General features: G+C 42.5%; 1 protein-coding gene across 2 annotated transcripts; it reads left to right on the top strand.

The window, feature by feature from the left end:
- The first annotated feature begins 6,793 nt into the window (after window positions 1-6,793).
- LOC102922348 (serine protease FAM111A-like) lies at window positions 6,794-17,031 on the top strand. Of its 2 annotated transcripts, none has more exons than XM_006996750.4 (4): window positions 6,794-6,925; window positions 7,387-7,495; window positions 9,072-9,182; window positions 12,339-17,031. In XM_006996750.4, the coding sequence occupies exons 3-4, from the start codon at window positions 9,102-9,104 to the stop codon at window positions 14,238-14,240; spliced, it is 1,983 nt and encodes a 660-aa protein (XP_006996812.1). In that variant the 5' UTR covers window positions 6,794-6,925; window positions 7,387-7,495; window positions 9,072-9,101; the 3' UTR covers window positions 14,241-17,031. The 2 variants fall into 2 exon arrangements, with proteins under 2 accessions (XP_006996812.1, XP_015845569.1); XM_015990083.3 differs by lacking the exon at window positions 6,794-6,925 and adding an exon at window positions 6,953-7,227.
- Window positions 17,032-17,277: the final 246 nt, after the last annotated feature.

Here is a 17,277-nt window from a genome sequence, read left to right as displayed (position 1 = left end):
CCACTGGCTGTCCTGGAACTTGCTCTGTAGACCAGGCTGGCCTTGAACTCACAGAGATCCACCTGCCTCTGCCTCCTGAGTACTGGGATTAAAGACCAGGGCCATCATTATCTGCCCGGCTTGGGAAAATATTTTGAGGAAGGATATAATATAACAAAATTCCCAGTGTTTTAGAAATCCAACATAGGGGCTGGAGAAATGGCTCAGTGGTTAAGAGCATTTACAGCTTTGTCAGAGACACCCAGTGTGATTTCCAACACTCACTCGGCAGCTCACAAAGGACTGTAACTCCAGCCAGTTCCAGAGTTCCGGCATCTTCTTCTCTCCTCCTCCAGGACACTAGGCATGTCTGTGCTGCACAAACATACATACAGGCAAACACTCATACAGAAAACAAAAGTAAATCTTTCCTAAAAATCCATCATGCTAAAAGTGATTGGAAATTCATGTGCAGTTTCAGTAAATGCAACAGTTCTTAAAACTAGCTATTTTCTTCTGTCAAGTGCTTCTTCATGTCCAGGCTTTGAAAGTTGTAATTCTACTTACCTGGCCTTTTTTTCTATAATAATGATTTTATACTCTCATGGTGAGTGAGCTCATAGATCTATGTTTGTGGCCACAATTAGTAATAAGCAAAGGTAGCTTTCTGTTGTAAATAGTTCTGATGTTCTCTGGTGTTGTATTTCCATTGAGACATGGTTTGTACTGTATGATAGAATTATAGAGTATAAAATTAAATGGGACAATAGAGGGACTGGGGAAATAACTCAATTGGTAAATTTAGTCAGTCCCTGTGTAAAAAAAAAAAAAAATAGAACAGTAATTCAATGAATGAAAAGGATGGGGATTATAGCTCAGTGGTAGAGTTCTTAACTCACATGCACAAGGTCCTGAGTTTAATTTCTAAAGTCTTGGCATAAAAGAAGGGAGAGGGGAGGAAAGAAGGATAGAAAGGTAAAAGGCATGGTTCTGCTGTGATTTTGAAATGGTGGACAAGCAGCTCTTGGATGTAATGGAGACATTGCCACCTCAGGTGTGTGTAGCTTGAGGAGCTGAGATACCTGATAAATCAACAGCCTCCAGAACCACTCCAAGCCCATGCCTTCTAAACTCAAGAAGGGAATTTCACAGCCTGAGAGAGGATAGTTTGTAGAAAGAAGGAGAAATGTAGAAGCAAACAGAAGAAAAGAACACAGAGACCCCAGGAAACAGAACAACATAAAACTATTAGTCTAGGGGCTTTTTGTAGAACTAGCAGAAATTGGGGGTGAGGCAGGGAGAACATTCCTCCCAGTCAGCCTACCCACAAGGTGTCCAAGTGCCTGTTAGTTTAATCATGATCTCAGTGTAGATTCCAGCCAGTGAGACTTGCATTTAAGGTTATGTAAATGGAGCAGTAATGTAACAAGAAGCCAGAGCAAGAACCATGGGTCTCTCCTGGCATTTCTAGCATCCAGGTAGGAAAGAACCAAGGTCATTTCCAACTTCTGTACAAGAACTGAGATCCCTATCCCTCAACTGCCTGTTCATTTATATTGCCCATTCTCATCAATTACTTTACGCCAAGGTTAGGAAGATCCCCAGGCTATTAGCAAGACAAATACAGAACTTCATGTTTCCATTTGTCATGCTTTTACTCAAACAAGGTTTCTGTCAGAGTTTGAGGTGAGTACACTTTGATATAAAACTTCTGACTGTAGTGGGCTCACGTTCTCCAGTGTAGAAACCTGGCAGGTTTCCTGCTGACATGAGATTAGGTATTGTATAAATGTCGAGATAGACTTTGCCTAGTGTATTTTGTTTTTTGTAATATTAAATAGGAAAAAATGAGAGCTTAGTTAATTTGTTGAATGAAGAGACAAGAGATGGTCACGATAACTAGAATACTAACAACAAGAAGACTTCAAGTTCATCAGACTGTCACAGGGAGTATTAAAAAAGAAAAGAAATTGATGGATGGGCCTGATAGCACAATTTGGTAATCAGCTACTCCAGAGGTTAATGAGAGAATCACAAGTTCCAAGACAGCCTGGGCTTCCAAGTATGTAAGGGCCAACCTTGAAGTTCTATCGCCAAATCAGAAATTAAAAGTAAGCTGGGGATGTGATTAAGCAGTAGAACACTTTCCTGGCATACACAAGGTCTTGAGATTAATCACCAGTTAAAAGTACATATTAGAATTCAAGTCAATGGCGAATATTTTCCTCACTAGCATTTTAAATTAGAAAACATCTCATTACTTACTTAAAATGCTCAGCTTCTGTACAGCATACTTTACAAAAGCCATCAAATTTGCTATTCTTATTTTTTATTTATGTCTATTTATTCTATGTATCATTCACATCATATATATTGATGCCATTCATTCCCCGTCCCTTCACATTCACCCTTCACCCCTGCACCCCCCACCCAATAAGACAAAATTCAAGAGAAAAAAGAAAGAAAACAAAATGAAAAAAATGTTTAAAAGAGAAAAAAATTAAATCTCTTCATGGAAGCTGGAGTTCCACCCAGCAAGTCATGATGTATACCCCTTTGCTGCAGAGTCTGGTTGGTTCGAGGTCCCTGGTTTCCACTACAGGATCAATGCTGGGCCACCACTAGGACTCTTGTTGGAATTCCGCTGCTGTTCTGTGTTGTAGCGATCCTGCAGCTTTGGGTCTGTGGGTCAGGTCCCTTCACATACTCCAGCAGATCATAGATGGGGTGGATGTTAGAACAGGCCAACTCATAACCCTGGGTCTGGGCCTGGGCAGATATAGGGTTGGTCCATCAGATGGGAAATGGGGACAGATTTCACATGGTCACAATTTCAGGGCTGGTTCACCCACACCTGCAATAACATTGTTGTCTCTTTTGTACCGCCCTGGTGAGGTACAGGGCCTGATGTCCTGAGTGTTGCAGCTGGTGGGGGTCAGGGACAGAGCTCTCCTGCTCTTATGACCACAAGGACACCTCTCCCACCTGGCACAGGCGTTGATGGGTTGACATGGTGTGTGTGTGTGTGTGTGTGTGTGTGTGTGTGTGTGTGTGTGTGTGTGTGTGTGTGTGAGGGATGAGGGGTGGGGAGAGCATCTCTCCCCAGCCCATGCCTCCATGTGGCAGATGAGGGGTGGAGCTAGACCTCCATGCTCATGTCCTCAGGTTGGCTCACCTGTGCTCTCACCAACAACAGGGTCATCTCTGCTCTGCTTCCCAGACAAAATGCAGGGCTTGCTTTCCTGTGTGTTGCAGCTCATCAAGGGCTCAGCTCCCTCACCATCTCAGCCTGATCCCTTCCTCTCTCATCTCTTCAGATATGACCTCAGCCATTCTGTTATGTGTGCTCTCCCTCTCCCCCTCTCCCCTTTCCTCTCTTCCCCTCTCTCTTCCCCTCTCTCCCATAAGGCACCATACCATACCTCTGCTCACTCTAGTAGTGTCCATGGGCTGGTGCAGCAAGGTACCAGGTGGGCCCCGTGTTTTCTCGCCAGAGTCCTGGGTGGGCAGCCCTAGCTCTACATGTGAGTCTCCCTGTCTCATTCAGGTTGCTGTAACACTGGGCTGGGCCATGTTTCCCCAAGGAGATCATTATAGTGCCCAAAGGGTCCTGGTTGGTGCTTTTGGCTGTGATCATCCTACCCCAGCCTCATGGTGTGGGATGGACAATTCATTATTGTTCCACTGTAGGCTAGAGTGAGGATCTCAGGCCCCTGCTCAGCTTCATTCCACACACTCCAGCCTCATGACATGGGGTGCTTGGCTGGAGTTCTGCTGCAAGCCCGGGTTAGAATTAGAATTTGCTATTCTAAATGCTTAGGATGATGTATCATCGTAACTGGCAGAGAGATTCTCACTTTCTGATTTCAAAGTCCTTTGATAATCAGACTTTTCTCCCTTGCATATCATCTACTGCACCAGCTTCTACTCTCAGTAGAAGTAGAATGTTCCACGTTTTCTGCTTCTTTCCCCCAGCTCAGCAACTTCTAACCTTTCTCTGGCAGGTAAGAAAAGTCACCCAGCCACTGCCCCATTTTTCTCACCAAGTTCAGAGTTTTGAGTTCCAAAGGCTGACTCTCAAGCAACTAATTTGAAAGTAATTTCTTAATATAAATCGGGTTCTTCTGTACTTACAACTTCATGAAAGGCAGGAACAAAGTGTAGGCCATCTTGCTTCTGCTCCATTTCCAGGCAAGCTAAGTCACAGAAAGGTGAGTGTGTAGAAATCACAGTGTAGATTACCTCGGCGTCAGTGTGTAGAAATCACAGTGTAGACTACCTCAGAGTCAGTGTGGAGCACTCAGCTTCACCGATAACCAATGCTCTAGCAGCAGCAACTCAGTCAGGCTTGGAGGATCTGGCATTTGCTTTGATGCTATGAGGAGGCTGCTTAGATCAAAACTGTTTCCTAATCCAGCTTCCTGACTCCAGAGTTACCTCCGAGGCTATGTTCTTGAACTTACTGATTCCACTGCTGTCCCCTGAACCCACTGTTCTGTGCATCCTAAATATGTCCTGCACAAGATCCTTTATTCTGTGTTCCACCAACCTGGAGTTTGACAGTTAACAGCCAGTTGGACTGTCAGTATGGACATGTTCTTTATGAAAGAACCATGAATCCAGCTCAGAGATCTTGTTTGTAAACTCTAGATTTTTGTGTTTATCACAAATTACATAGAAGTAACTACTGAATTTCTTTAAAAATGGGTTTCAAACAGGTGGTATTAATTTCTCTTCCACCCACACAAAATTTTCTGTGTCACAGAAATTAGTGCCTGACCAAGATAATTATGTTTCTTCAAACAGCTTACATCTCAGTCCTCAACATGAACCAAGACGCCTGCTTGATTGGTAGACCGACCCTGAATGCCTTGAGGACAGGTTTTCATGGAAGCAGATGTCATGCAAGCTTGCAAAGGAGGGATGCAACTTCTGGTCCTACCCAGCTGTGGTGCCTATGAACCACAAGAGTGACCAGCATGGAACAGTGACCCCAAGGGTGCACAGTGGCATGAATACCTTGCCATAGCAAAAAGATCTCCGATAGGACTTAAGTCCTGCTCAGCTAAAGGAAACCTATGTCTGGTACTAGAAACCTAGCCAGCTACTCAGAGCTAGTGAAGTCATGGATCTTGGAGGAGAACCTAAAACTGCTACTTTTCTAAACCAGCATAATACCTAACTACATTATAAATGTTTGTCCCTCTGCCCACAGAGAAGTGTACACCCACACCTCATCAAGGAAGCTTCTCTTTGTAACAGACAGAGACCATTACAGAAAACCACAACTGATTAAAATGTAGAGTTGTGGAGCGCAGTGTCAGCTGACACATCCTTAGCACAACTCCTGCATCTAAGGTTCATGGATTAGTCCTAAGAGGGAGGAGAAAGAATATGAGGCAAGGGAGCAGGAAATTTGTTGTGTAATTGTGTCTCCTAGAATGTCAGAAGAGTTACACCCACTAACTAACATGGTCTCACTAACATGGCTGCCTAAACAAGACCTAATAAGGATGACCTCAATAGACATGTTAACATGGAAAGAAGGAAATCTCATGAGGCCTAAACCCTAGACAAAGAAATATAAATGACTAAAGAATGCTTAGAGCAGGAGAAATAGGCTTCCCTGGGAAAGAGACACAAATACACCAAGAGGTTATCCCATACCAAATGATCATCCCTAAAAACATACATACCATGATTGTAACCAAACAAATTGTATACACACAGACACACACTTTGTTATATATTTGAAAGAAGACAAGGTGGTTGTGGTGAGGTACATGGGAGATGTCGGAAGGAGGAAAAGGAAGGGAAGAAAGGATGTAGTTACATAAATCTCAAAAACTACAAAAAAAAAATGGAAGGAAGGGACGAAGGAAGAAACTAACTTCTAGTCAGTACAGCTGTGCATCACCCAGAGGTAGGAGCAAAATGGGGAAGTGTGCCTCCCGCTCCCTGCTTCCTTTTATTCTTCTTAGTTTCTTTGTACTATAATTTATTTAACTCAATTTCAAAGCCTCATGATTTCAATACAGAGTAACTACATGTGTTTGGATAACCCATGTTTTTCATACAAAGTGCCTTTTCATACAGTGGGATATTTTTATATTTATATCATCTCTCAGTTGCTATTAACACACGACTAGGTTTAACAGCATATTTGAAATTTATGTTTCCGGAGTAAACACCATGTTCTTCATCAGGACTGAAAGCAGCAGGCACTCAGGTTCCTTTGGGTAACAGTCACGAGAGTGAATTTGCTCTGAAGGCGTCTGTAGCTTCTTCCTGGTTCTCAAAGCCTTCACCTGCCATCTACAAGGGATGTCGCTCTCTCCTTCACAGAACTCACTCACTCACCTGGCCACAGTGGTTAGAGTCTCTGCCCCAGATGTCCTCATAGGACCTGGTTCCCCATCTTTTCCCTAGCCAGCACTTCAGGACGCCTGCCTGCGGACCAAGTTCTTGCCTGGGGCACCTTGCCTGCCTCGGTAGAGCTGAGAGGCAGGAACTCTTGCACCCTGGCTCCTCCCCTTAGCTTGTAGTCAGATCTGCATCTGGACTTCTACCCACCAGGGCGGGGGAGGGGTTATTGGAAGGGGGGGCTGGCTGGACGGAGATGTTCAAATACTCACGAATAAAGAGGAAACTTGCAGAGGAATGGGCTCTTCTACTCAGCTGCAACCTGGCTGTGACTCTTAATCCTCCAACAGGAAGAAGCATGCTCAGGGGCATGGAGTGCTCTCTCGTCAGTGGGTGGAGTCACCCCTTTCCCGCCACTATGAGGTGGCACAAGCGCACAAGCGCAATGAGAGCCGAGCAGTCAGGGCCCTGCCATTCTATCTTGGGCGCGCTTTTTCAGACCTGCCAATAGCAGAGATTCTCACGGCCCTAGTCGGAAGCACAGGCCAGTGAGGGCTCCGTTTGGAGAGAACGCTTTGCTTACGTGAGTTACTCTTCATTTGGGGGCTGACTTGGAGCTTGGGAGGATTTATTTGAGGTGGAATAATGCTGAAAAGCCTCCTTCCGATGGGCATCAGGGAGGCAGACCAGTGCACTGTGCCTGCTGTGTAGAGAGCACAGGCCACTTGTGTGCTCTCTGCAGTTCTTAGGGGAGTCAGAGAACAACCAGGGCTCAAGGGAGAACACATTCTGATGCTTAAAGCTGGCGTCTGTAAACCGGGTGGCTCACTTTAAGAGTCACCCCTAAAATTAACTTCTCAGGGATTTATTCGCAAATACATTTCTGTGAGTAGGCCTCTTTCTAGAATAAGGATGCAAGACGTGACAAAGTGCTACACTGTCTGAACCTAACTTTGTTCTTCTCTCTCAGTACTGCTTCGACTCTGTGAAGTGCTTCTTTTCATTACCCCAAGAGCAGTAACCCCAATTTTGTTTTATCAACAGGTTTCTGGGAGCCCAACTTCAAAGACCTAGGAAGTCAACATCCACAGCACCCGCGTGTGCTGTAGTAACATCACTTCCGCCTTCTTAGCGGCAACTCTCAGTCCCGGAGGTAAGAAAATAAATGTTATATTAGTCCTTGTGCTTCTGCTGTCGTTTGTGGGTATTTTTATTTCTAAGGTAAAGATAACATTTAAGGAACCTTGGCGATTGTATAATCAGTTGTTGAAAAGCTTTTAGGTTTGGCCTCCCCAAATCTACCTGTAACCAGCAACACTGTAGTTTGTCTCTGTTGCTTTTATTTTTGTTGGGTTGATTTTATTTTGTTGGGTTGTCCTTGAGTAAAACAAGTACATGGAGAGCAGACATGGGCTCTTGGGAATCTGATACTCAGGCTGGCTGTATGTGCTATGAAGCTGACTACAGAATGGGATGCTTCCTTCTGGAGCTACCAGAGGGCCTGGGACATCATTCTCTACTCATTGAGGAGTGGTGGGGTGGTTAGGTGTGTTAAGAAAGGCCTTCCAGGTTAGCAAGTGAAAGAAAATAACAAATGTCTTTATTCTGAGTGGAGACAGCAGAGGAAAATACTTTGGGGGTGGGGCGGGTTGGAGGGAGGAGAAAACATACTTCCTTAAACAAAGGGCACATGTCTTTAATCCCAGCATTTAGGAGGCAGAGGCAGATGGATCTCTAAGTTCAAGGGAGCCTGGTCTACAGAGTAAGTTCCAGGACAGCCAAGGCAACATAGAGAAAGCTGTCCTGGGAGAAGAAACAAACAATAAATAAAAAATAAAGCAGTTACTAAGGCTCCTAAATATCATTTTACATGCATTTTTTCCAGATTTCTTTTGATAACTCTTGCTAAATTTCATTTTTTTTTCAGGGTGCTACTCAGTTTCCCCTTCCTGTTTCCCATTCATTTGTTATCACTTTGTATCTCCATCTTCAATGAAGATCAGAATTCCTTAAATAATTATATTTTTAGCTGACAATTTAATTACATCATTTCCCTTTCCTTTCCCCTTTCAAACCTCCCATCACAAACACACACACACACACACACACACACACACACACACCAGGTTGCTCTCTTTTTAAATTCTTGGAATACTGAGAGTGGGAGAGAGAGTCTTTCCTAGGGAAGAGCACACGAGCTGGTTATCCAAAACCGAATGGTCAGCCTCAAAAACATACACACAAGTAACATTATAATTTCGAAGATGAGATTTAACATCTATGTTACTAGAACACACTTTTGATTTTTCCAACTGTAAATTTCTTTGTGGGATATTGTTACCAACATTTTAATGTCCTCTCTGTTTCAAGATGTACACTTGAGCATTTCACAATCTTTTCTAAGATATTCTGTCTGAGGAAAAAACCAAAAATCAAAACATCTAGATGGACCCTGTTTTCCATGACAGTCCTGTTGGTGAGCCATTAGAGACAATTTCTGTTAAGATTTTGATATTTTGGTATAATGCCTGACATATAGTCCTTTGCTTTTACTACTTGGCTCATTATGCTTGGTGGATAAACTATCTGATGCTAACAGCAAGCTGGGGCATTAAAGCTGAAGAGGAAAGATGGGGTTTGGGACTTCAGTTCATTTTTTTCCTGGGTACACTGTGTGACAGCTGTAAAGATACTACTATAACATGAAACTTTTGAAATTACCATTTCAGGTGAACCATCTGCATCATCTCCAAGCCACCATGAGCCATAGCAAGCACAGGTCACAGGAGGTCCACAATTCTTTAAGGAAAAACATGAAAATCAAGTACCGTTCATCTCAGGTATGTCTGTAAACATTTGTGGATTTGTGTTCATACTAGACTAATCATCCCAGATCCTTGGCCACATAATCTTCCTGCTTAGACTTGGCCTTATTAGTATTGGAAATATTACATACACTGAAATGTGTGTGGTTGCAGAGGCCTGAAGATGGTGGGTAACCCCCTAGAGCTGGAGTTGCAGACAGTTGTGAGCTGCTATGTGGGTGCTGGCAACCAAACCTGGGTCCTCCGGAAGAGCAGTAAGAACTCTCTGTCACTGAGCTGTCTCTGCAGTCTTTGAAACAAAAATGTTTACAAGGCCATATGCAATGTGTTACATTAAACTGTAGAAATAACAAAATTAATAGTACTTAAGTGTTGCTGGAGAGCTTTTCTCTCCGAGTCTGCCAAGTCCCGCCAGCCCCAGAGCCCACTTATAAAATAAACACACAGATGCTTACATTATTTAAACTGCTTGGCCATTAGCTCAGGCCTATCATTGTCTAGCTCTTACTCTTATATTTAGCCCATGTCTATTAATCTATACTTTGCCACGTGGCTTGTTGCTTACTGGTACCTTACATCTTGCTTGTCCTGGCGGTGGCTCCAGCCCATTTCCTGCTCCCCTTCCTGTTCCCTCAATTCTCCTCTCTGTTAGTCCCGCCTATACTTCCTGTCTGGCTACCTGCCAATCAGTGTTTATTTATACAGAATGATATCCACGGCACTTAAGAGCATGAAAATCTTACCCCGAGTGTGGCTAATCTTCTGAACCCAACAACATCTACATTTGCATAGCATGTAAAGTGCTATAAACTGTAAAGGTTTATAAACATGATTTTCTGTACATCAGTTCCTACCCTCACCTCCTTACGTAGGTGAAGGGGATTCCACCTCCAATTTCTTTATGGCCAAGTGGAGACTTGGAAAGGTTGCTTACCTGAAGTCAGAGCTCTTCCTGCTCTGCAGGCTCTGCTGACAGGAAAGACTTTGTTACTCTCCTGAGGTTAACATGCTTCTTGAATTAATAATATGAGGCTGAGACTGCCAGTCCTTCAGCTTGTTTCCTCCTGTCTGAGTTCTAGAAAATCTAACAGGGTTTTTTTCTAGGTCTGATTTTTTTCTGTCCTACTCCATGACAGAACAAGCTAGGAACCACACATAGGATCTGTCTTTTCCTTTCGAAAATATCAAGCAGGCAAAGTGCCTGGCATCTGTAGTTCCAGCACTTTGAAGACAGAGGCAGAGGTTGTCAAGTTCCAGGCCAGCCTTGGTTACAGGGTCTCAAATGCACAACACAAACAAAAAAAAATGATGTAGTGTTTGCATTTGTCCAAGAAAACTGGGTTGATGGGAGTCGGCTACAGCGTCCCCTCAAGGGAATATGCAGATCTTTCTGGCAGCAATTAGACTGAAGTGGTAATTTCTGAGATTTTCTGTACATGCCCTCAGGACATTTATATTACCTGGCATTCTTTTATGTGTTTAAAGCAGAACAACAGTTATGACAAGTGATGACAGGTTTAATCTTGACCATACTCTACCATGGTTCCTACCATTCTCAGTGAGTACACTGCTGGCATGTGAACTTCTGCAAAGATAAAATGATGTAGGAACATGGGGATGAAAGGCTTTTATTTTTGTTCACTTTTTCTTTTTGATTATCAAGCCTGGTTCTCCTTCCCTGGATCTTAAAACAGTGTTCTATACAAATGGGACATTTGGGTGCAAATTTTACAAATAGCATGAATGGTCTAATGGGAAAAGACATTAGAAAGAGTATTTACAATTTGAATTAGTTATTATGTGACATTAGAAAAAGCACTTAGAACGTAATTTCTGATCCTCAATTTCTCCACCAAAAAAGAAAGAGAAGCCATTCATAGGATTTGTGGATTTATGTAATAAAGGAAATTCATTGAGTTCCTTGCATAGTAGTTGGCAGGGGAGGGGATGAGTCAATGTATTGATTTTTCATGAGCAAGTAATTAAGCTAAGTAATGATCGAGTTATTTTGCTTTCACTGCTGGCTGATAAATAAGTCATAAATTAACACCCAGAGGGATGGTTCAGATGTAAAGCATTGGCCACAGAAGTGTGAGGGATCCGTGTTGTATGGGCATTGTAGCGCACCTGTAATAGCAGCACCTGAGAGAACGGACAGGGGAACCCTGAAGCATGCTGGCTAGCTAGATTCCTTAATCAGAAAACTCTGGTTTGAAGAGACTCTGAATCAATGTATAAAGTGTAGAGTGATCAAAGAAAGCACTCCAATTCAGCTGCTTACTTCCATATACTGTGCAAACATGCACCCACACACATGCGAATACACCCATGCACATACACACGAAAACTCTACAGATGCTTGCAAAAAGCAAATAAAAAGGAAAATAAATATTAAATCACACTAACATATCTCTGCTAATTTTTTTAATGAATTTATTAAAGGTGAACATGGTAGTGCATTCCTGGTTTCCGAACACAAATGGAAGGAGCATGAAAATCATGAGTTTGAGGCCAGCCTGGGCTAGAAATTTTACTCTAGAATGGTCTCAGCTATAGGGTGAAATCTGGTCTCAGAAAAACTACAATAGGTGGCTCAGGAGACAGCTTGCCTTTTGAATGAATGTACTGCTCTTAAGGAGAACTAGAGCTCATTGCCCAGCACTGACATCATGAGGCTAGAACTGGCTGGAACTCTAGCTCCTTGGGATAGGAAGCCCTCTTCTGATCTCTGCAGGCACTGCATTAACATGCACAAGCCCACATAGTTTCTCACATACACACACAGAATTCAAAATACAAATAAAATCTCTTACAAAAGTGAACAAATTCAAATGTAGATACATATCATCCTTTGCTATGTTTGGCAAAGATAAAAACTGTATTGATGAAAATAAAATAAAATACTTGAAATAGGTTTTATGGAAGTTGGTAGATAGTTGAACATGTGGGAAACAGTTGTGTTTCTTATTGCCCATTCTTTTGGGAAAGGAGCCATGTACAATAGGAAGATATTACCTGATAGATAAGCTAAGGTGGCTGGGCTTGTATTTTGGATATTGGGTTAAATCCTGATTTAAACATAGTCATTGATTCTTTGAATTGCAAAATAACAAGGGAAACTAAGGAATAGAGTTGGGATTCAAATTTAAAGTATCTATAATTTCTTTTTAGGTTCTTCAGGAAAAGCAGAATGACCACCCAATTTCACAAATGCAAACAGAACCTCAAAAAAGACCAAATGAGATACCCAACACCCAAGACCAAAGACTCTGTTCCTCTAAGAAAACTCGACAAGATCAGACCACTCTCCTAATTAAAATTATCAACATCACCTTGGGGGTAAGCCCCGAGGCACACATGCATATTCTCATCAATGGGGGGACAGGTCGCTTATATGAGGCACTCAACACCCTTGACCCTGTCAAAAGAGAGATAGAAAGACAGCCAGGCAAAGAAATGCCGGTGTGTGGCAAAGAAGGAATAGAAGGGTACATAAACCTTGGCGTGCCCCTCCGTTGTTTTCCGGAAGGCAGCCATGTGGTCATTACCTTTTCCAAAACTGAAAGTGAGGAGAAAGAAGATAATGAAGTGTGTGGCCGGTTTGACCAGTCTTCTGCTGAGTGTGTTGTATTTTACATTCATGCAGTCGGGAATAGGATCCTGAGGTGCAGGGAACTTGACAAGGAGGGAACCAAAGTCTGTGTGTATGGCTTCAAAGGAGAGACCATCAAGGCCACTCTGAGGGAAGATGGCAGGTTTCATTCCTTTGTGGAGAGTGACCATTGGAAACTCATTCACAATGATACCATCATAGCAAACACCCAGCTGGTTGATGTGTTACAGGGTAAGGTCTTTCTGATTGAGGTTGAAAGAAAGAAAAGCCCTTGGGCGGTAGCAGCAACTCGGAATTCTGAGTTAGAAGACAGAAACTTCAGTGAGTTAAAAGAATACATTGTGAATTTGTACCCCACACTGACAGCAGAACGTGAGAAAATGAGAGCATACATTAAGGAAGAAATTGAAAATAGTAAAGAACGACCTCTTTTTAAAGTCCATAAGAGGAAGTTCCGGGAACTGACAAAAAGCTCTATTTTAAGTAAGGTCTTCAAACTTCTTTCACAGTTTATTGATTCCACTGGGCTCCTAGTTTGGGACAATAATGGAAACAGGGGTAGTGCCACTTGCTTCGTTTTTAGAGGGTTGTACATTTTCACTTGTCGGCATGTATTAAATGACATTGTGGGAGAAGGAAGAGAGCCACTCGAGTGTACAGACCTAATTAGCCAATGTGTAAGGGTAACATTTGATGATGAAGATTGTAAAGAGCCAGCCTCAAACTTCAACAGTTGTTTTTGCATTGAACCTTGGCTTGGCATATCTGATGTAACTCTTGACTACGCTGTCCTGAAACTGAAGGAAAACGGACAACATGTGCCTGCCGGACTGTATAATGGAATAGCTGTTGTACGTCCCAGGGAGTTGACATATATGATTGGCTATCCAAAAGGACAAAGGGTTATTGAGGGTTGTACAGGGATCCCTCAAAGTAAACCAAGAGAGGAAAATCAGCAATGTGTTCTTGGAACAGAAGCAGCAGGTCATAGCCATTCTTTAAAGTACCACCATATGTATACTCAGAGAAGTTTCCAAAAAATATTTGACAACCCTAATGACTTTACCTATAATACTTTTTATTGTGGCTCTTCTGGATCTCCAGTATTTGACTGTAATGGTTCTCTGGTGGCCATGCATACTGCTGGGTTCATTTGTGAGTATGAAAGAGGAGTTTACAATATCATTGAGTTTGGTACAAGGATGGAATCCATCCTTGATGATATTAAGCAAAAAGATGAAATATGGTATAATGAAAATTGTGTAAATCAGCAGGATATAGAAATATACAATGAAGCCTATATAAATCAGCAGGATATAGAAATGTACAATGAAGCCTATATAAATCAGCAGGATATAGAAATGTACAATGAAACCTATATAAATCAGCAAGATGTAGAAATGTACAATGAAGATTATATAAATCAGCAGGATATAGAAATGCATAGTGTAGGTTTTTGAGGGCTGGGTAGAATTTGTTCCCGTTTTCTCTCTTTAAGAGAATTGGGTTTTCTATGGAATGCTTTTCAGGTGCCTGCCCTGAAAAACTTTCTCCCAGAGTCCAGACAAGGCACTTACAAGCAGCAGTGATGCTGATTCTAATCTTAAGGATATTAAATGAGTCAGTGATGGTGTGCTCTCTCAGTCCATCTCTTTATTGTTCTCAGTAAGCTTTCTGATCTCTCTGCCATTCTCCCATGTCTCTTAAGTCTACAGCTTCTTTTCAGCTCTCATTCTTAGCTCCTCTCTTGTTTGACTTTTCACATTTCTAACAGGACACTCTTTGCAATCCTGAGAAAAGTTTCAAAACCCTCAAGGTCATTGCATGTTCCTAGAATAGACCATAAGGTGGAGAGCTATTACCATGGTAACCCAAGGTTCCAAGGTCTCAGGACCAGAGGGAGGGGGCACAGTGCCCAGGGCCCCAAACTCTGAGACATAGCTTTTTATCAGCAGACTTGGTAAGTGAAGAATTGGCAGGCTTTTCTTAGGGTGTTTTGTGTCTGTGTTAGTCTGAGCAAAAGGAACAAAGCAGACTTTAAGTGTCAACAGTATCATGGCAAAATGGATCTGGCATATTTTCTATATATCAAAATTATACAACTAAATGAACAATCATCTTCCTGACCACCAACAGATATATGTGCCCATAAGATTGAGATGTAATCTTGAGGTTACATATATACATTACATGAAGATGCATTGTAATGGGAAATATAATAGTGTGACATAACAAGGTTATACCAAGAAATAGCCAAATCATTCAAAAGGCAGTAATTCCAAAACGCCTTATGTGATGGTTTCCTCTATCAAAATCCTTGGTTCTGATAGGTTGACCTTTTGAACATTAGTTATCACCTGCTGTATACTCCCATGGCCTTTTGCTACCAGCATCTCTCAGTAGTTTTCTAAAGGCAATAATACATTTTTTTTCTGACTTTCAAAGCATTCACTTTAACTCGAAAAGAAGGCTGGGAATGTGGCTCACTGGTTGAGCACTTGGCTAGCATGCATGAGACTCTGGGATTAGTACCCAGTGAAAAATGAATATCAGCACTCTAATCAGTTTCCAAAATTGTTGTTCTCACCAGCTTTTTAAAACTTGGAAGCCACCTCAAGCCTCACTTAACAGCTCATACACACTCTTACAGAAAATTTGGTATTTCCTATTCTAAACCTGTAGTTTGCTCTCTCTTCATAACTGGCAGAGTGATTCATGATTGCTAACAAGATTTCAAAATCCTTTGACCATCTGAATCTCTTTCCTTTCATTCCCTCTGTTGCATCTCCTGCTAGCAGAGGGAGAACTTTCCAGGGTATCTGCACTTCGCTCCAGCTCAGCAGTCACTAACCCTACTGGGGCAGCTATGGAGAATAGTTTGCTTAGCCTCTGTCCCTTTCAACTCATGATGTTCAGTGTCTGAAACACCAAAAGCTGAATCTCAGGCTAACGAGTCCATCCGGACTATAAATCATATTTGTCCACACAAGCTGGAGAAGGCGAGAGATCCATGTATGTACAGATAGCAGTAGAGAAATGACAATTGTTAAACACACAGGCTTTTCTCTTCAACAAAAGAAAATGTTATCTGTTCACCCTGAAGGCAGGAATGGTTATTGTGGATATTGTTTAATAACCTGGAGATCATCTGTCTTGTGGCAGCATAGCGGAAGATGTCTTCCATGACTAGATTTTTAATTTTTTTTCCCTTTTTAATTTTTTCCCCTTAAATTTTGTTTTATTTGTGGGAAGAGAAGGTTACAAGGAGGAGGCCGGGGCGGGGGGGGGGGGGGGGATGCAAAGGGAAGGGGAAATGTATGGCATCCAGATAAATGATGTAAAAGACAGAATAAAAAATAAAAAATAAATAAAATCTGGATCTTTTGCTATTCTGTAAAGCCAGGCCTCAGTGGAGTCCCCCTTGTCCTGAGCATTCTCAGTCACTAGAACCCATTCTTGTGGATGAATCACAGGCACTTTGAAAACGACATGTGCTCTGTAAAGGAGTTTCCATATAGCCAAGCCTTAAGCTTTGTTGTGATCATTGTCACGGGAATAATTTTCCAAAGTTGTACTATGTTTAAATAATGTAAAAACAAACTGCTTGGAGTCAGACTCCAGACGTTTGAACAGATCAACTCGCTAAGTTGTGCCAAACTGGGCTTCCTTCTTGCCTCTTGCTCCTTGTTTCTCTTCTGGCAGTAGAGGTTTGCAGGACCCCCCACAGCACGTGAACTCTCATCTTCTTGGACAGATAAAAGGAGAGTGGAGGCCATCTTTCTTCTCCAGCCTCTGACATCAATGACCAGAAAAAGTGTTGGTGTGATGAACATAGTAACAAAAAAAGAAAATGCCTTTTAGACACACAAAAATATCTTAGGCAGGAACCCCACTACACCCAAGGCTGCACCTAATAACCAGAACCCAGTGACATCACTCACTCAGGATAACCAAACACACTACTAGACCTCCACGGTGCCCACTGGACAGTAAATGAGGACAGTGTGTAATCAGAGACCAAGAGCAATGCTCTACTCCACACATCCTCAGGCAGGACTGCTGGAGAGCCATGCTGGAGAGATGCCATCTTGACCTGCCCTGCAGCAGTCTCCTCTGGGATCCTGACACTGTTAGAGACTGGACCTGACCTTAGGCTAAGATATATTTTATGGGTGGGCAGCCTTGAGGAGATCGCCTTAGGTCTACAGTTAGGAAATTAGAGTGTAAACCTTGTGTGATGACCCTCCACGTAATAAAATAAAGCTTTTGTCATACCAACCACATGTGCCTGCCCTCTTGCTTCCAACAGTTGGTTATCTCCAGTGTGTGTGTGCAGCCACCAGCTCCATGGATAGCCAGACCCGCAGCAGTAGCTCAGCCAGGCTGCAGTGCCTGGCATCGGCTCTGCAAGGAGCCTGTTGTGGTGGCGATTCCTGAATTGCACCTGACAGTGTGACTTCTTGACCTCACTGGTCTCCTGGATGCACTGCTTTAACC

This window comes from Peromyscus maniculatus, chromosome 1 (genome assembly GCF_049852395.1).
Source record: "Peromyscus maniculatus bairdii isolate BWxNUB_F1_BW_parent chromosome 1, HU_Pman_BW_mat_3.1, whole genome shotgun sequence".
In the NCBI taxonomy this organism is placed as follows: Eukaryota; Metazoa; Chordata; class Mammalia; order Rodentia; family Cricetidae; genus Peromyscus; species Peromyscus maniculatus.
Note: the sequence above shows the minus strand (reverse complement) of the source record. Positions and strands in the feature narration are given on the sequence as shown.